Source organism: Amia ocellicauda, chromosome 2 (genome assembly GCF_036373705.1).
Source record: "Amia ocellicauda isolate fAmiCal2 chromosome 2, fAmiCal2.hap1, whole genome shotgun sequence".
NCBI classification, from domain to species: domain Eukaryota; kingdom Metazoa; phylum Chordata; class Actinopteri; order Amiiformes; family Amiidae; genus Amia; species Amia ocellicauda.
Window position 1 is genome coordinate 52,713 of NC_089851.1, and position 20,665 is coordinate 73,377.

The 20,665-nt window shown below is 41.6% G+C and overlaps 1 protein-coding gene across 1 annotated transcript in view; it reads right to left on the reverse strand.

Annotated features, from left to right (window-relative positions):
• Nucleotides 1-4,355: 4,355 nt before the first annotated feature.
• The window catches only part of kcnh2b (potassium voltage-gated channel, subfamily H (eag-related), member 2b), a 138,345-nt gene continuing 122,035 nt past the window's right edge, over nucleotides 4,356-20,665 (reverse strand). Inside the window, exons 6-15 of the mRNA XM_066715993.1 lie at nucleotides 19,658-20,083; nucleotides 16,392-16,791; nucleotides 13,681-13,880; nucleotides 13,261-13,513; nucleotides 12,603-12,796; nucleotides 12,219-12,318; nucleotides 7,165-7,461; nucleotides 6,687-6,873; nucleotides 5,968-6,157; nucleotides 4,356-5,848 (exon numbers count right to left, since the gene is read on the reverse strand). Coding sequence (XP_066572090.1) covers nucleotides 5,570-5,848; nucleotides 5,968-6,157; nucleotides 6,687-6,873; nucleotides 7,165-7,461; nucleotides 12,219-12,318; nucleotides 12,603-12,796; nucleotides 13,261-13,513; nucleotides 13,681-13,880; nucleotides 16,392-16,791; nucleotides 19,658-20,083 — 2,526 coding nt within the window. The 3' untranslated portion in view covers nucleotides 4,356-5,569. The remainder of the gene's footprint in view (nucleotides 5,849-5,967; nucleotides 6,158-6,686; nucleotides 6,874-7,164; nucleotides 7,462-12,218; nucleotides 12,319-12,602; nucleotides 12,797-13,260; nucleotides 13,514-13,680; nucleotides 13,881-16,391; nucleotides 16,792-19,657; nucleotides 20,084-20,665) is intronic.

Genomic DNA, 20,665 nt, shown 5'->3' on the forward strand with positions numbered 1-20,665 from the left:
TCTTTATAAATCATACCTCCTTAATGAGAGATTTATACATGATTGATCATTACTCTAAATCAGGAATTTAAGTAAAATGTATTGAGTAAAATTAGTGGAGCATTGTCATCCTGGAAGAAATGCTGCTCAGGATGGTAATGTATCAACTGCATCAGCTCTGTCTTCTGATAGAATGAGTGTGCCCAGGCCATGCCAGGAAAATGCCCCATGCCATTATGGAACCACCAAAACCTTGAAGTGTTGGAACCAGCTCTTGGGGGCATTGAGTTCCTTGGGGCCACATATGCACATGCTCATTCATTGAGAACATGGTAAAGGACCTCCACTGCTCAGAAGTCTATTGCATATGCCCCTTGCACCAACGGACACACAAATGGTGGTGGCTAGGTGTAACAAGTTGTTTGTGCATAGTGACCCAGCTGTGGTGTCCAGCCCTATGAAGTTCCCTTCTGAATATTTTCAATGATACAGGATGCTCATGATCCATAGTGAACTCTGCACACAGTTCAGCTGCCATTGCACACACACACACACACACACACACACACTAATTAACAGACAGAGTATTACAGAGATTAAATTAAAATGTGTTTTTTTACATTTTAATAATTTCTACATAAGACATTCACTCATAAGGAGATTATTGCAGGTGGGGACAGTTGGCCTATTTGAATACCAATATTAACATCCATATGGATTTTGGATTTGAATTTGTACATTATAACACAACAAACTATACAACACAACCCAAAAAGGCTTTCAGCACTAAAGTCCGAAGCCTACATGGCCTTTAGGAGGAGAGCTGGAAACAAACTCAGTTCTGCTGATGATTTGTGCTGTGCCTTCCTGAACTCCTGCTAATATGATGAGCAGAAGGGACATTTAATTGACTGACTGATGTTACATGTAGTCAACAGCTGAAAGTAATGAATTCTGAAGTATCTGTTCATGACACTGCTCTCATTGCTTCATCTCAACACAGCTTAGGAACAGTCACCCAGTAATTCTTCTAAAGCAGACACACCAGGATACTTTAATAAGCTGAAGCATAACATCCATGGATTAATAAGGTATTAGCAAGTAACCAAGATAAGCCAGATGGGCCCAGAGGCCATCTCGCTCCAGTCATATTCCTGCTTTTTGTCCTTGTATATTATGGGCACTATACTAAATCAAAATTGATTGATTAAGGAGAATACATTTCACACATTTTTTCTTATGGGACACATTTGTCACATAATCAGAAAAAATATGTATTCCTTACTTTTGGATTTGGAATATGTGGCTGCAGCTTTAACAGGGTAAGGCTCTGTGGGTATCACACTCATACAGCACAGAAAGAAAGAGATGTTGAATTGGCAAAGTTAAGCTCAGGCAGGGGGGCCTTGGATGTGTCTGAACTGCTGGAGAACTTCAGAAGTACTTTTATTCTGTATTTTCCTTCACACACCAACTCTGAAACCTTTTGCAATGTTGGAAATTATATCACATTTGCTTATCATTTGGAAATAATACAATTTCATAATTTTAAATCAATAGTTTTTAGCTGGATTTCAAAGTCAAAATTGTATTCCAAAAAATGTGTAAAATGTTGACTAATGGTAACTATAATGTTTCTGTCCATTCCTTTTAGTTCTTAAGCTCATTATAGATGTGACGATCTTGCTCTGGAAGTGGAGCTGAATAGTGGAGACCCATGAAATGAACTTCATGAACTTTCAGCTACACCTTAATGCAGGTAATACGTTTAGTTGAAGTCCTTACTTAGGCATGCAGATTTCACAGCTCAGTTTTGTGCCGAGCTGACACCATGGCTGCCCTGGGGGAAGTGTGCATTGTAAGGGAGGCACACAGGCATTATAGGACACTGGTTCCTGAGCTAGCAGGTCTGCTGCATTAAAGCCATTGGTAGTAGTTGGCTGAGTGTCTGATGCTCAGTATTTAGAAGACAGGTTGTCCTTTTACGTCACTTCTAAAACACTCTGTTTTAATAACAATGATCATCAGCATCCCCTGTTGCATATCCCACTAATAAGACTTTCATATTGATCAATCATTTCAGCTGATTCCTCCTGTCCTGTTCGCCGTTAGGACATCTTACTAAGTTCACCAGTGTACAGAATTACAGTGAGGTCCACACTAGAAATGTGCAAAATAATCAAACAAAACATAAACAATAGTACTGGGAAATGTGAGAGGGACTAAACTGTGGTGACACCTTTCTTTGAGATCAAGCTTAGTGAGTGAACAAGAGCAGCAGTCCTCCGTTCCCGGAACAGCTCCCAGTTTTCAGAAACAATGTAACCATACCTCATCCCATTAATAGCAACATATTATCATCTTTCACCAGAAGAAACAAGTGCAATGTTTATTTCATGTTGCAATGTATAGTATTTAAAGATTTTGTTTAATGAAAAGTACTACATGAATAAGAAAGCTTGACAGGCTGAATGATTTACAGAAGCTCCACTGCAGATACAGTCAACTCTCGATTATCCACTTGTGCTTTATCCTAGTTGCAGATTTCCATGCACCTGAGAATTAATAACTAAAGATTTTTCAAACCTTCCTAAGCAAGTGTGCTTCATTATTCTGAATGTATTTATTGGCAGATGCCCTATTGCAGGTTACACAAGCTTTCAAATGGACTTTTACAATAAAACAAGATCTGTTACATTCTTTACTACATTTTTGTTTTGTTCATTAACAAACTTAATTTAATCTTTTCTACACATACCCATGCTAATAATAATACGTCGGCATCTATGCAAATCAAATGTTGATATCACGGTGTAGGACCATCATAGATGGACAGGAGATTGTGTGAGAGTTACTATGCCTGGCTGGTTGTGGTAGCCCTTGAGACGCGGAAGCTTAAAGACCTTGTAAACATGAGGGGATGCAGTGCGAGTGCATAAGAAGGGAATCTGCAGATTTTATACCTTTTATAATAGTTCTCACGCAAAGACACCAAGGAAGCGGCTCCTTTGTAACATTGCCAGGTAATGAAACAGAAGAGGTGCTATCTCCAGAATATTAAAGAGTCATCAGACAAGAAGCAGATTCTGGTTTGTATTATTACATTGAAACTGTGGAATATCTACACGATTTTTTGAAATTTGGCTTTCCTTTGTGACTTGGGCTAAACATAATATATACCTGTGTTAGTGATTTTTTGTATTATCCATAATTGTGAATTATGCGTGGCTGTCCTTCCTGTCATTAATGTGGATATTCGAAAGTCTACTGTATGGATTTTATCCCATGTGAAAAGCATGTGATTACATAAAGGTATAAAGGGTGGGCATCTGGAAAGGTGGTGTGTCTGAATTGCCGTGATAAAGAACTCTGCAGGCAAAGGTGATGTGTCCTGTGTCTGTTTACAAAGAAGAGAAAGAAACAAAGTATTTCCCCTGTAACTGTAGCCGGTACGGGCAGAGCTTCCCACTCGGGTTTTGACCCGCACACCACAGGCGTTCCTCTGAGCTCCGCACTGCAGAGTGTTAAAACATCTATGCCAAAAGACTGGGTGTCTGGACACGTGGGCTTAGCTTAACACTTTACTGATTCAGAGGGATTACGTCACATGTAACGTGCTCATTAATTCTTCCTGAATGAGCCCTGTTACATAATGGCACATCAGCAGTATTGAGACTACTGAAGTGATGTTTAAATGTGCTGTTTCAGACATTATACCTGACTCTGGATATCCTGCTAGTAATCACGTGTATCTAATCAATGGCAAAGCAATGACTCACAGTTGCATCCCACACAGGTAACCTTTCATATTCCAGTCTTGTACTTGATCTGTGAATATTGACTTACATCAACCATAAGTCCATTTGAAGAACCACTGTGCATTCACCTTATTATTATCAGTAATAGTAGATTACACAGATTTAAAGCCACCGTCCAACTTTATATTTCCCTTTCTAATACATAAACAAAAAATATTACTCATAAAATTAAAGGGTGGACAGGCTCTACCCCCTTGTACTCGGCCCAAACCCTCTAGAAAAACATGGCTTGTTGCTTTACAATCCACTTTTTTAATCCAATATGTTAATTGAAACCTGAATATAGACTGGATAGGATCCTTGGATCACTTAGATATTAATGGACACCAAACGAGCACGATGGGTCGAATGGCCTCCTCTCGTTTGAAAAACTTTCTTATGTTCTTCTTATGTTATTCTTCTTATGAATGCTTTTAACTCTATTTCAGATTTATGAAAGTGAACATAATGCACAAACATATAAAGAATATAAATATTGAAGTAAGAAAACAATAACTGTCTTAAATCTGAACAGACCCATTTCAAGTGATTAAATGAGGTGAAGCATTTCTCAGTACACAGCAAAGAATCTGCTTTTATTCTGTCATTAAGTAGAAACTACACTGAGAGACTCCAAGGCTCGTTATTAGTTACAAAGACTAGATCGCCTTTCATGCTAAATGAGTGTCTCTCGTCTCAGGCCAACTAATACTATGTTACACAATGACACAGCTACACATGCTTTTAAAATACTAAACTACTCTGTGGCGAATGGGTGACCACAGTGTTACATTGCTAACCAAGCGTGGGTAAGACTGAGGGTGCGACATGCGGGCGGACATGCTGGCACACAGTGACAAGAGAACAAACACAAACCTGGCCCTGCTAACATCGGACAAGCAACATACAACACATCAACAAACATCTGACACCCAATGTCACCCGCCAGTCGAAATGCCCCTCACTTTAATATTGCTGTTTGACTCCTTGGGGATAAAAATATTACCACAACACATGTGTGAATACCAAGCCAGAGCCAAGGCAAACTAGAGGTGTACACACCTTTGGACTACTGATATATACATCAAATAACTTACTCTTCAGTTACAATGCATTGCATATTGTTATTGTACTTAATTTTCTAAAATCTGTACAAGTTTTGCAAAAGGAATATGATATGTTCGTTTAATGCATGGCTATTACCCTTGAGCAAAACAAAACAAAAAAAGGTCCTGGGGAAAAAGAAAAGAAGTACTTCCGAGGCTTTAGCTGTTTTCTAAAGAAACTGTCAACTCCGGGGGCTGAAGGCAGAACAGGACACGACGCTGTGTTAGGCCAGCTAACATGTCGATGTTCACGTTCACGTCAGGAAGTGCCATGGATGTTAAGATGTCAGAAATTTCAGTGCAATAAAAAATGGCTATTTACCAAAGCCATCCAGTTGTGGCTTCGCAGGAGAAGGAAGATCTCACAGAGGACAATGCTCACAGTTATCATCCAAAGTAACAATATATTAGAAAAACTGCAGATGCTTCCTTAATCATCAGTCTGGGTATTTTGCCTAGTGCCATCTGCTCCCTTTGCACTTTTATAATGTTGATATGACTCTTCTCAAAACTCGCCTTTGAGATGTCCAGTCAGTCAGAACAGGCCTCCTTGGCACCACCTGGAATTCAAGAAGGAGGAAGAGAAGTAGTCCTGGCTTCAACAGAAACACATCTATTGAATTCTGAACCCTATCCGCTGGTCGGTGTAATGTCTGAAACAGAGACAGAGCTGCATCGGACTCAGCACTAGCTCCCGGGATCAGAGCTGTGTCTCTGTGGTGTCCGTGAGTCCAGGGGCTCCTCTGTGTGCTGCTCCGGCAGAGAACGCCTTCGCTGGGGCTGCAGCTCTCTCGTGCTCGGGGTAGACTCCTGCTCTTCAGCAGTGAGAGCAGCATCTTGGCTGGCTGTGTCCAGCGGCTGTGCCTCTGACTGGGCCGCATGGGGGGGCTCTGTCTCATGCAGCTCATTGATCAGCAGTGGCTTAGAGGACAGGGGGGGGGACTCAAAGTCCTGTGAGTCTGAAATCTGAAACCGAGAAATTAGAGCTACAATGAAGATCAGAAGGGATTTTTCAAACTCACAATATTACTTTCAAATGCAATGTATGTAATGTTGCTATGTACATGATGCAGTTTGTTCTGTACCTGTGAGAGTGACGCCAGAGTCTCGGTTTCAAGGGGGTTGACGGGCTGCACCATTCTGTCTCCAGGACCAGAGTATGGCATCGGCTGAGGTGGGGGGGACACGGTGCTGTAGGCTGGAGGCACCAGAACCATGTGCCTCTGCAACAGCTGCATAATGGCATTGATGTCCGATGTCATTCGAGTCTCTAACCTTTAAAACACAAAAACAGCTTTTCTATTCTGGCTTTCACCCACTGAGTTCAGTTTTATACACTGGTGTATGGAAATACATTTCTTAATAACAGTAGAGGAATCTCACAAATCATGAGCATTGTGAGCGTGTTCAAATGTGCCACAGAGCAAAAAGTTGGCTGGAGCAAGACACTGGAGTGGGTGCTGTGGGGATCTTCCATTGAATTAACTCTAATGCATAGCTTCTTTAAACGAAGACCATCTGGTCTTGGCTGTGCTCTATCCTCTCCTGGTCTTGACTGCGCTCTATGCTCTCCTGGTTTTGATTGTGGTCTATCCGCTCTTGGTCATGCCTGTGCTCTATCCTCTCCTGGTCTTGCTGACCATGCTCTATCCTCTCCTGGTCTTGCTCGGGCTCTATCCTCTCCTGGTTTTGACCATGCTCTATTCTCTCCTGGTCTTGCCCGGGTTCTATCCTCTCTTGGTCTTGTTGACCGTGCTCTATCCTCTCCTGGTCTTGACCATGCTCTGAGCCACACTGATCTCACCTGTTCAGCTGTTTCTGCAGCAGGTCCAGCCGGCACTCCACCTCTGTCCTCTGACGGCGCGTCATGCCATGCATGGGGGCAGAGAGTGGGGGGTGAGATGCCAGGTTGCACCGGGGCAGCTCCTGGTACTGCCGGCCACGGGTATCACTCCAGAAACTGAAGATATTGGAAACCCCAGAAAATGCACCTGAATGAGAGACAACAGTATAGAGCCATTTACCGCATTCATGTATTTTGTCTGTCCTTGTCATACTTGTACACAGCCCTTTCACATTAAAATGACCAATCATATGCACACACTGCTATATGTGAATAGCTTGACCTTGTTTCTCTTGAACTTCAACTATTTCCCTACAGTTTTAAAAATGTTGAGCACAGGATAATGAATCCTTGATGATGAAATTGGTGTCCCTGTACCAGTGAAACAGCAATTCTCATGATAGGTACACAGATGCCCAGTTTATACAGAGGGACCCACCTGATAGAGCATTACAGGTGTTACCCGGCTTTGTGTCCCCCTCTGTCTCAGGTGTGTCTCCAAAATGCAGGTGAGTGGGCTGGGCAGAGGAGAGCTCCAGAATGGCAGAAGGAGGGACGGGGACAGTAAGAATAGACTCCTCCCCCTCATCGCCACTGGAATGAGAGGGGGAGGAAGCCGAACTCTGTGGCCCCTCCCACTCTGTTCTCTGTCCATCTCCTTGGTTGCTGACAATCTGCTTCCTTCCTCTTCGCAATGGCTTCTGGGATTTTTTAATTTCCCCGGCATCCTCATCATCTGCACAGAAAGTCAATTTCAGTCAGTGTTTGGGCTTCTACTCTTCCTAATCATAAAACATATCTGTACTAAAAGGAATAGGAATAGAAGAGGAATTAAACAATATATCACGAAAGCTGACACCATGTGGATGAATATGCCGTATTATAGGTAGGTACAAGCATTACAGGTAAATGTAGCGTTAAGGGGGTGTGTATTTTGATAGAGCATTCTAGCTCTGAGCTGAAGCTCTGATCTGAAGAAGACCTCTCCCCCAAAGTTATCAGATTTCCTGAGCTCATCGGCACATGAACTGTTCTATATCAAAGTGGCAGTCTTGGGAGGATGGCACCGAGAATGGGCAAAATGGCTTGGAATCCCTGCTGTGAAAATGTCTGGGGAATATGGCGTGGAGATCATAAAACTCTTTGAAGCGGGCAAGAGACAAAATCCCGAAACAGAGCTACGAACCCAGGCCATGGATTGACATCAGTCATAAATCAAGCCCCCTCCAATAGGACACTGGGGGCTGAAACCGATATCCAATCTCACAAACTCAAGAACCAATCATCTATTGATCTAACGGGCATAAAAGCTAATGCACAGCAACTTTCTCTCTCTCTCTCTCACCCGAACCAGTAACCCACTGCCACAACTCAACTTGTAGCTCTCTTGCTAGAACCGAAACCGGAAACCAACTAAGTCTTTGCCGGCAACAGAAGAGTTAAAGTAGATTGAGCCGAAGAAGAATTCTTTTAAAGGACTTTACTAAGTAAAGTACTTTAGAAACTGTGCCTGCCCACCTGTACCCACCTGATCAGTGGAGTTTTACAGCTGGACAATTGACTAAGTCGACTGTATACGAAAGTGTTCAGTCATTTAAATAGCTATTTGAGTCTTAAGAAACTTGACCCTTGGAAACTAACAGGGCCATGCCTTCCTCAAAGACTTTGTCTTCAAGTAACTACAGTGGAAAACCCTTGCTTGCTTGCAAAGAAGATTCTGTGCACAACCTTGGAGCCTTCAAACCAGTGGAAAATCTGTTTGGAAAAGACTCTACTTTCGTGAAACCCCAAATTACAGGTGCATCGACTGAAGTGGAAGTTCTTGGACAAAGCCGAACTGGACTGCCTTTGTTCCAAACCACACGGACCTCGTGCCGTGTGTTTTATTTGAGCCCGAAGACAGAGAGGCCTCTCTGCAATGAAGTTCAGATAAGTTTAACAGTTTGGAGTTTATTATTCATGACATTTGAGAAATCAATTAGAAATGTTATTCTGTGAGTCATAAACTTTAGAATGTGTAATATCATTTAGTATTTTCTTAAATATAAATGAGTGCTGCATTAAACTGTTTTGTTTGACAATTTTAGAAATACAATCTGTCAACGCCGAGAAATATCTTCTCAATCCTGTTTAACTGTTTAGTCTGAAATTGACACAAGTTAATAGACACTAGATTATAGGTGGCTCTGCCTATCCTTAATCATTGAACAGTAATCAATTAGGGAGAATTGTGGTAGCAAGAAATGTAGCAAGAATCTTTCTCGGCACCCAAATGTAAATGAGACTGATCTATATAACGAGAAGTTATTTGACATAAATACTAACCTGCATTAGTTATTTAATATCCAACTAACAATACTAATGAGAGACTCACCTTTGTCTTACTAACCGGTATTGTAGTCAATGTGTTTGTAATTTTGTGTATCGTTTTGTGTGTCATCATATGTGATTCCATGGTCTTTGATTTGGTCATGGAAGTGATTTGTCTTTGATTTGTTGATCTTCAGTGAATTTTAATTAGTTTTGCCCTTTTTGTATAACTAGTGTAGTGCTACATTTTATCTTTGTTTTTTTAATACATTTGAGAATTTATATCTTTGGAATAGGTGTCTGTGTCCAATTATTGCAGAAATTGAGTTCTACAAGATTCTAGGATTCTTGATAAGGTGATGCTTAAATTCACTTCTTTAACTGAAATTTATAAGTGTACCTTACGCTACATACAGTGGGGAAAAAAGTATTTGATCCCCTGCTGATTTTGTACGTTTGCCCACTGACAAAGAAATGATCAGTCTATAATTTTAATGGTAGGTGTATTTTAACAGTGAGAGACAGAATAACAACAAAAAAATCCAGAAAAAACGCATTTCAAAAAAGTTATAAATTGATTTGCATGTTAATGAGGGAAATAAGTATTTGACCCCTTCGACTTAGTACTTGGTGGCAAAACCCTTGCTGGCAATCAAAGAGGTCAGACGTTTCTTGTAGTTGGCCACCAGGTTTTCACACATCTCAGGAGGGATTTTGTCCCACTCCTCTTTGCAGATCCTCTCCAAGTCATTAAGGTTTCGAGGCTGACGTTTGACAACTCGAACCTTCAGCTCCCTCCACAGATTTTCTATGGGATTAAGGTCTGGAGACTGGCTAGGCCACTCCAGGACCTTAATGTGCTTCTTCTTGAGCCACTCCTTTGTTGCCTTGGCTGTGTGTCTTGGGTCATTGTCATGCTGGATTACCCATCCATGACCCATTTTCAATGCCCTGGCTGAGGGAAGGAGGTTCTCACCCAAGATTTGACGGTACATGGCCCCGTCCATCGTCCCTTTGATGCGGTGCAGTTGTCCTGTCCCCTTAGCAGAAAAACACCCCCAAAGCATAATGTTTCCACCTCCATGTTTGACGGTGGGGATGGTATTCTTGGGGTCATTCCTCCTCCTCCAAATACAGTGAGTTGAGTTGATACCAAAGAGCTCGATATTGGTCTCATCTGACCACAACACTTTCACCCAATTCTCCTCTGAACCATTCAGATGTTGGCAAACTTCAGACGGGCCTGTACATGTGCTTTCTTTAGCAGGGGAACCTGGCAGGCGCTGCAGGATTTCAGTCCTTCACGGCGTAGTGTGTTACCAATTGTTTTCTTGGTGACTATGGTCCCAGTTGCCTTGAGATCATTAACAAGATCCTCCCGTGTAGTTCTGGGGTGATTCCTCACCGTTCTCATGATCATTGAAACTCCACGAGGTGAGATCTTGCATGGAGCCCCAGACCGAGGGAGACTGACAGTTATTTTGTGTTTCTTCCATTTGCGAATAATCGCACCAACTGTTGTCACCTTCTCACCAAGCTGCTTCGTGATGGTCTTGTAGCCCATTTCAGCCTTGTGTAGGTCTACAATCTTGTCACTGACAACCTTGGACAGCTCTTTGGTCTTGGCCGTGTTGGAGAGTTTGGAATCTGATTGATTGATTCCTTCTGTGGACAGGTGTCTTTTATACAGGTAACGAGCTGAGATTAGGAGCACTCCTTTTAAGAGAGTGCTCCTAATCTCAGCTCGTTGCCTGTATAAAAGACACCTGGGAGCCAGAAATCTTGCTGATTGATAGGGGATCAAATACTTATTTCCCTTATTAACATGCAAATCAATTTATAACTTTTTTGAAATGCCTTTTTTTGTTGTTATTCTGTCTCTCACCTACCATTAAAATTATAGACTGATCATTTCTTTGTCAGTGGGCAAACGTACAAAATCAGCAGGGGATCAAATACTTTTTCCCCTCACTGTAAATGTACAGGTCAATGCCTTTTAGTGAACGGATTGAACAAATATGTTGTCCAATTTGAATATATCAGTTTGTGGGGGGAAAATATATATTCTAGTCTTTCTTTGTATTTTGTGTGCCATGACTCTGGAGTTCACGTTAGTAACTTTAATGGCCTGCATTCTTGTCTTAACTTTTCTATCACTCCCTTCTTCTGTTATCAGCATTCCTTTCTTGCAACGTATTACTTGCAAATGACCTTCCAGGGCAACTGGCAATGTAGAGGTTAATGATTATTATTTATAAGTATTGATTATAATATTGATGAGATGGGAAGGCTTAGTTTAGAATGCCAATGAAACCACTGCTAGTTATTAGAAATTACCATTCAGACACTGATTATAATATGTTAAGGCTCCTTGAGGGTATGTCCCAGAATGGATATAAAAGCTTTGTTCTATCTTAAAACTTTTGAAGAACAGTAATATTCTATTTTAAAATAATTTGGGTTCTATGTCTAATGTTCCTCCCGTGCACATAATAAATTCTGATTAGAACTCCCGAATCCAAAACGTTCTTCCAGCACAAGTTTTATTCTGACCATTTCCATAATAGTAATGCATACGACACATTTAGATTTCCATTGATAAAATCCTTAGTAAATGTGTTCAATTGGCAAATGACACACAATTTGGGGGCTAACTCTATAGAGACTGGAAGGGGTGACACAATGATTTAGATTATTCAGAACTGGGCAGACATGGCAAATTAAATTGAATGTAGAAAACTACAGAGAACTACATGTGGGCATCAAGAATGGCCAGTATAAACCTCAGATCGGGGCGCTCGACTTGAAGACGCTACCTATGAGAAGGTTTTTATGTTAACTTATTGCCCTCCTCTAGACAATGCAGGAAAGCAATAGAAAAAGGCATATGAAATGTAAGAATATATAGTTTAAATCAAAGGAAGTTATATAATTGTATAATACTATATTACACTAGTCAGGTCCCATGTAGAATATTGAGTGTTAAGTGTTAATGCTCATTGCTAACCTTTCTATATGTTCTTCTGTAACACCCAAGGGCTCCCTCTCATTGCTAACCTTTCTATATCTTCTGTAACACCTAAGGGCTCCATCTCATTGCTAACCTTTCTATGTTTTTCTGCAGGTAACCCTTTATAACTCCATCGTGTTCTACTTTTATTAGGCAGGTCTCAGGATTGGTACCTTTCTCAGTCCTTCGGCGGAAGGAGAGTTTGCGACGACGCAGGCGGTTGAAGCCACAGTCGGAGTCATCGCTGCTTGGAGAGCCAGGGATCATGTTGGTCTGAAGGAGGGAGATCAGAGGAACAGTAACTGTGAACAACCCTGATGCTGCCAACGGCAACACTCACTACATGAACCACACCACTGTGCAGGTACGCTACTGAATTTTGGAAATGTCTGTAAAATGTTTGTATAATTACATTAGATGCCAAGCATTTCATACAATTAATATACATCCATAAATGGCCCTGCATTGATGTTAATTTATTTATTGCATATTGGTATAGGGCGTTATAATGACAATCATTCTGTCCTCCTGTAACTGGCGGAGGCGAGTGCGCTCACATCGCGCAGGTTGAAGGTGATCTCCAGGCTGCTCCAGAAGTGGTCGGAGAACTCGGGATACATGTCCAGCACCTCCAGCACATCCTCGCGGTGGATCTTGTGCAGGTCGCAGTAGGTCAACGCTCGCACATCGGCATTGGATTTACCAGGCCGGGCGTACAGGTTGATGGGCTCTCCGAAGATGTCGTTCTTACCTGAGGTACAGTTTGGGGAAACAGGATTTTTAACGAGTTGAGAAAGATCAAATGAATACATGATAAAAAGTAAGTAATGAAAGTTACTAATAAACAGCTGGGTCAATAAGCACTGTGTTTGGATAAATATAACATATATATATAGGGTCAAGTCCCTGTAACTGCAGTTTATTACACTGATACAATTCACATACAGTTAAAATAGGAGAATATGTATTATGAAAGCTTAAATACTAACATGCTACCATTGGAAATGTCTTCATTGATTTTTACTGTGAACCTTTTTCCAGTTTCAACTGTGCTGGTTCTGGCTGATTCGCCTGAGATAACAGTAGTGCAGGTCTTGCCGGGGGGGTCACCTATTGTGATCTCGGAGGTGCAGTACATACCTACAGTATGTGCACTGAATGCTATTTAATAGAACATGCGTGTCTCTCTGCAAACCCAGCGTGAGCCCCACGTACCGAGGATGGCCACCACGACGTCTCCACGCAGGATCTCGATGGAGCCGCGGGAGATGAAGTAGAGGGCGGTGAGGACATCGCCGGCATGCACCAGAGTGTCGCCCGGGGGGGCATGCGTGGTCTTGAACTTCATGGCCAGGGCGCGCAGGCAGCCCTTCGTTGCCCCTCTAAAGGCCTTGCAGTTCTGCAGGAGGGTGCGGTTCAGGTGCAAGCAGATGTCCGCCTGCAAGCACTCTGGGAACCCCTTCAGCACCTGGGAAGGAGGAGGAAGTGAAACACTTTAATTTTCCAATCACCTATTTCAAAGGCAGACACTCATTGAAATAAACTGCAAAAACACACTTTAAACACACACACATATATAACTGTATCATGCAGAAGTGAATAATGTTTTGACATAATTTGTAAAATGTGACTGACTGCGTTCATGTCAATCCCATTGGTGTAGGACCAGGCGTGCTGGAAATACTCCTCCAGGCGCTGCCGCAGTGGGTTGGGGATCTGGTGGAAGCGAATGAACTCTCGAACCCGCAGCATTTGGGTGTGGTAGCGTGCTGTGCCAGAGTAAAGACGCTGGATGATGGCTGAGACATTCCCAAAGATGCTGGCATACATCAGAGCTGAAGAAAGAAGAAGATGTAGATTATTGAAGACGGTCACCCAGACAGGCAGTTCAAGATTCCTGGGATAAAATGATGGTGTAGGATAGCTGGGTCATGAATAAAATAAATAGTGTCTCATACCTGCAGATATTGTATCAAACAGTCCCACATATGAGACACAGATACAGTTTCACTAGTAATGGTATTGAATGTGATTTCCATCAGCTGAGAAATAATAGCAAATTGTATTTCACACATATCAGGGTTAAATGAGTAAATGTATAATTTAAAAACACACAATAATGCTTTTATTTAACAGTAACAACAATATGTATCATTTAATTATTTTAGCATCTAAGTGGATAAATACACTTCTAAAAAACAGACAAAAGCTTGCAGAGATAAAAGGCAGATATTTCTTCCTTGAAAAACAGTAAGTGTGTTACAGTGGAAATCTAGTAGAGGTCAGTATTAAAACACAATCTACGGATTTCCCTGAATATAAACAAATCTCCAGACCTTAAAATATACTAAAAAAATATGATAAAAACATATGTGAGATGACACCTGGTACCAGTGGTGTAGTCTACATGATACGCAGGTATACGCTGTATACCCACTAGAAAAGCTCAAGGATTTCCGTATACCCACTTAAAAAAGCACGAGGATACGTAACAACATCGGTCATTCCCGGCGCAAGTTTGAAATTAACTAATGTGAATCATTAAAGGAGACTCAAACTCAAACTCCACTCTTTCAGTATTTTCGTAAGCCTGCTGCTGAAGCTATTACGGCTTCGGGTGACACTGCAGCTGCAGCAAATGACATGAACGTTAACATAACAGAAAATGAGCCCGATACTATTGTAACGTTACCTGTAAAAGTAGCATATACGTTACCATTAACGTAATTGTAACAGCAGGGGATTGTTGGTATATTGAATTGTATCTAGAACTAGCTAACTTCACTAACGTTAGTCTGGTGGATCAATGAATGTGGGAGAAGGGGGAGATAACGTAGATACTGTGTGTGTGTGTGTGTGTGTGTGTACAGTAGTAAACAGAATACAATTTTTATATCTCCTTGTTTCAGATGATGAGAGAGATGAGAACTCTTGGCCAGCCCTGTGGACTGAAAGTCAGGCTAGGGAATTTAAAAACAGACATCCTTGGTTAGAGTGGAGGGACATAAAGTTAAGTAGATATCATTACATTATTTGTCATTTAGCAGACATTACATTACTTGTCATTTAGCAGAAACTCTTATCCAGGACAACTTACACTTGTACCCATTTACACAGCTGGGTATTTTACTGGAGCAATCTAAGTGAAGTACCTTGCCCAAGGGTACAACAGCACTGCCCTACCCAGGAGATGAACCCACAACCTTCCAGTTATGAGTCCAGAGCCCTAAGCAATACTCCACAGTGCTGCCTGATATCAGCACACATGCAAAGCTGATGTTAAAAACAATTGAAATTCATAAAGTCAATCACTATGCAAATTAGTTAATTCATGGTCATCTTAAATGTGCATTAATTTAAAACATTTACATCATTAAATTACTATATGGTAATGTTAGTTATCAATAGTTGTCAGATAATTAGCTATTGAAAGAGAGGAACATTTTTCTCCTTTCTCCTGCTTTTCATGAATTTGTTAGCTATGGTGTGAAGCTTATTTGTTAATTAACCTTTTTTATTTTCTTATTTGAAGCTTATTTGTCTTGTAGCAGTTCCTGGATGCTTTCTCATGCATTTAAGCTGATACAGTACATAGCGTAAGTTTGACAATGGTTTTGGAAGATAAGTGTGCTCGAGAAGATATGGACCACTTTTTGTTTTCTCATAATTCAGTTCATAACATTCTGTAATGAATGAGTGTCGGTGATAGAACTGCACAAATGTTCATTGTTAATACTGCTACTGATAAGCCTCAGCTTTCCATTATTGTTAATAATAGTTGCAACTTGCACTTTTAAATGTGCATTGAAAATTGCCAGCTGATAAAACCCGTGCTCCAGGGACCATATTCATATAACATCTAAGGCTAAATGTAGCTTTAGATGATAATGTGTTGCTTATAATAAATTGACATGTTGATAACACATAAGTCTTTCAGAATGCTCTCAATTACATGCAGATGCATGCTGAATGCATTAGTGAGTGTGGTGGTGCTTATGGGGTGTCGCTCTGGGACAGGTGAGTATGAGGCTGGGAAGGAAAAATCACAGTATAGTCACTACAAAAAACTAGACTACACCACTGCCTGGTACCTTCAATGTTAGCTTGAAAGAATCGGTTTTCATTGTGATGCAACTAATGTGCTTGTGTACACGGTTGTGTGAGGCACAGTGATGGTCTGGACCTGCAGCTCATGGCCCAGGGGCTTTGATTTCCATACATCAGAAGAGCAGGTGTTTTTATAAAGGCCATGACACGTGCTGTGTGTGTGTGTGCTGTGTGTGTGATTGTGTGAGTGTGTGTGTGTCTGTGTGTGTGTGTGTTGTGGGATGTGGAGCTCCACTTACAGCCAATGAGCATGACGCAGATGGAGAAGATCTTCTCCGAGTTAGTGTTGGGCGAAACGTTGCCAAAGCCCACGCTGGTTAGGCTGCTGAAGGTGAAATACAGTGCTGTCACGTACTTGTCCTTGATGGAGGGGCCAGAGCCAGGGTCACTCTTATTGTACACCTTGTTCAGCTGGTCCCCCAGCGAGTTCAACCAGCCGATGCCGTTCTCAGAGAAGCCGCGCTCCACGTTGCCAATGGCGTACCAGATGCAGGCCAACCAGTGAGCGATTAGAGCGAAGGTGCACATGAGCAGGAACAGCACGGCTGCGCCGTATTCTGAGTACCGGTCCAGCTTCCGGGCCACGCGCACCAGCCGCAGCAGGCGGGCTGTCTTCAGCAAGCCAATCAGAGTCGTGGTCTGGAGGAAGAAGGCAGAGAGGAGGTAAGATCTTCTGCATACGAAGCTATCAGCAGCACAAGAGCCACACCAAGTGGTGCCCAGGGCAGCAGCTCAGGAATTAAAGACACCACATTTCTTAAGAAAATATATGAACTTTCACTCGGGAGGTGTTAGGTCAAACTAATCAAATTGAGTTGAAATACGATGAGTTCAAAGAGCTGAAAGGCCTCATGAAGATCGGCCTGGTACCGGCACGGCCCCAGCAGTTAGTTTGTTTCTTTTGAACCCTCTCAGGGTTTGAAGACTCTCCCATGAGGAGGACATCATTTTTTTCTTATTTTTTCACCTGTCCCTAAATGTGCACTACTTAATCAAAATGCCTGTCGGCTACTTGAACCCACTGCGTCGTTCAGATCTGTTACAGGCCTCCCGCACCCACTGTGTCGTTCAGATGTGTTACAGGCCTCCCGCACCCACTGCGTTGTTCAAATCAGTTACAGGCCTCCCGCACCAACTGTGTATTTCAGATCTGTTACAGGCCTCCCACACCCACTGCGTCGTTCACATCTGTTACAGGCCTCCTTCTGAATTGTGCATCAACTCAGGAAATCACCACAATTTGTACATGTTCGTATGATGCTTTGCAATATAATCGCTTAAGAAATATTTAATTTTACATTAAAATACAAAAATAGGATAACGCATAATTTCAATGTCCCACGGGTGACAGTAATATCTAAGAAATTAAATATGTTTAATGTTTATGTTAAACTTACTTTTTGAATGAGATCCTGAAAACTTTTAATCAAAAAAAACAAAAACAAATAAAAATAAAATACAATACAAAACAATTTTATAACCTGCTGGGAATAGCTAATGCAGGAATTTTGTATACAAACCAAACCAAAACATATGCTGAAATACTAAAAATATGGGGGTACTGCATTACAGGTAATCCAGCTACTGATTTAGAGATTGATAAACTAATTGATTGGAGGTTAATAGACAGAGACAATGAACAGCGGAGGTTTCATTAGTGGGCTGCGATAAAGTCAACCAATCCTATATTGAGTGGATCCAATCTCCAATCTCTGTATTTAGTTTTGGCACTCTTCATGTTGAGCCATCATATAAAACAAAACACTGACAAATTGCAATGCATTGTGAGTATTACATTTAATTCAGTCAGTACCATTGTGGTGCTTTAAGCAATGTAAAGCATTCAAACTAAATGATTGTTAATCAACATTATATTTAATTGTGGAATTAAAATAATATGATGCTGCAAAGGAATTCAGAAGGGATGAGAAACAAAATGAAGCTTTTATTGTTTAACAATGTGTGTATTGTATTTCATTATGGCACGACAAACATCTTGTAATGCAATACCACAATTGTTTTTGTATTTCAACACATGTATTGATTTGTATAATGTATACAATTACAATGTAAATTAAAGCTTTCGTAATTTAAATAATATCAGTGCAGAAAAGAAAACTCACACTGTCAACATTCTTTGGAAGGAGAGAACGATTTGCTATTCTTACACCGTATCTGTTGGTACTGCAATAATTCAGGAAACACAACAGGTGTAGTGGTATTGAATGAAGCATATTTATACTATGACCAACTATTCTGCTGAGAATTCATAGATCACACATAGAGAAGCACATACACACACGTTTTACAATCCTGTCTTTACTCAATAATCCTGCGGAGCATGTAGTACATCAAGAGAACAGCAGGGGGAGAACACAGTTCCTGCCTGCGTCTCTGTGCACAGAGTGGCCGTCAGGAGCAGATGTGGGGCAGCCCCTCCAGGCAGACGTGACAGGGGATGCACACATCACCCTTCTCTTTATGAGTTTTCAGTCACCCATTTGTCTTTTAGCTATATGCTGCCCTTGTATGACTGCTGACAGGTGTTTTTATTTTTCCTTTGCTACCTAGTCATGTTCCCTATAACAAAGACAGCAATGTTTTGTTCACTGTTTTTTTTAATTAAAAATTAATCCCATTAGCTGCAACAACTGAAATTATTTTTGATTGTTGACATGAAAAGTGAATAGTCTACTTCTCTGCCCGCTCTAGACTTGAACAGTTCAGTGGTTTTCTTGTTGCATGAACATTCCCAATGAATCCCCTATATTATTCATTTACTTATCATTTTCAATTGAACGCATTTTAAATTTGATGCAGGAAGAATGAAAAGTGACATCTTCTATTTGTAGAAAGCAGAGACACCTTTTTTATATCTGCTCTTCCTCATATTCCTCTCGTTAAGGGGATCAGTACTGTCCTGCTGCACTGTCATTCCACTCACCATCCACCTCCACCTTCCTGACACCCCTCTCACATAATCTTCCTGTTTTACACATGTCTAGCCCTCATCCAGTGCATCTGCTTTGTTTGGGTGCAGATCTTCCTCTATCTGCTCCCGGGGTCCACCTCAGCTAGCTCTTTAATCTCCCTGCCATCTGCCCCCAAATATGTTCCCTCAGTTCACCTCCGCCTTACAGCACGTATCCAGATGACACACTCTCTACAAGCCATCTCTCCCCACTGAATGCACATTTACACACAATACCCAGGCGAGAGTTTTATAAGTTAGTGAAAGAGTTAAAAGAAGAATGGGATAAAAGGAAGCAAACACAGGATGGATTGTATATCATTACATTGGGATGGTAACATCAGCGTTGCCTGGAAATGTATTGCAATGCAGCTGTTGTGTATCTTATTTTAGCTGCTAATAAATTATAGTTACATAGTATGTTTCCTGTTTAGAAACTGCATTTTCAACAGCCTCTTTCTGGAAACTGAGATTATTCTCTTCAGAATCAAAACATATTGTGCTGGTGAGCGCAGTGCAGCCGAGCAGCCTCACCTCCTCCGAGCCGGACCTGAATATAAGCAGGTCGAAGGGGATGGCGGCCACCATGTCGATGAGGAACCAGCCCTTGAAGTAGTGCACAGCGATGCGGCCCGGGTGGCTCACCACCTCGTCGTTGGTGTTCACATAGGTGGTGCGGAAGTTGATGAGGATGTCGATGATGAACATGATGTCCACGATGAGGTCCACCACATTCAGCGGGTTGCAGGAGTAGCCACAGTGCTGCTGAGCCACGTCCTCTTGGTCGTTGAGGAGGAACGCGGCCGAGTACGGGGTGAAGATGGCCGTGTAGATGACCAGCAGCAGTATCAGCCAGTCCCACACCGCCTTGAAGGGGCTATAGTGCAGGATTGTCCACTTGTGGATCCGGGGAGCCTGGAGCTTGTACTCGGGTAGGACATCGGCACCGAGGGACAAGACCTGACAGGTAAGACAGAAAGACAGGGTCATGACAAGAGTCTTTTGAACAAGCCAGAGAGTGTTCAGGACAACTGAACACATTGAACCCTCACCCCAACGCTACACATATAGTGGTGTCACAGGACTCACAATGAGAACAAGAACAAGCACACTCACATACAAATAGTGAAAGAAAGAATTTAACTGCAACACTGTAGGGATTTGCAAGATGGAGATCAACAGGTTCAACAGCATCTCAACTTTACTTTAAAGGTGATTCTGCTTATTTGTTCAGACCAAAATGTATCACAATAAGAAAGTTGTTTCACCACATGTACTCGGGGACTGAGCGATATTTTATTTTATTGGTCCTTTCATCTCAAATTATAGACCATGTTTTTAAGACCATCTTCTATAAATGCAATATAGTCCTTCCTCGCAATGGCACTGTTACTGATGCTTGTACCCTTATTGTGTTCAGTTCAAACAAGAGGTTCTCAGTATCTGGTTTTCCACTGACATGTTACCATTGTTGTAATTTTCAGAAAATAAAACATGTTCAATTAGATTTCTATAGTATTTGTTGTTATTGTTTTCTCAGTT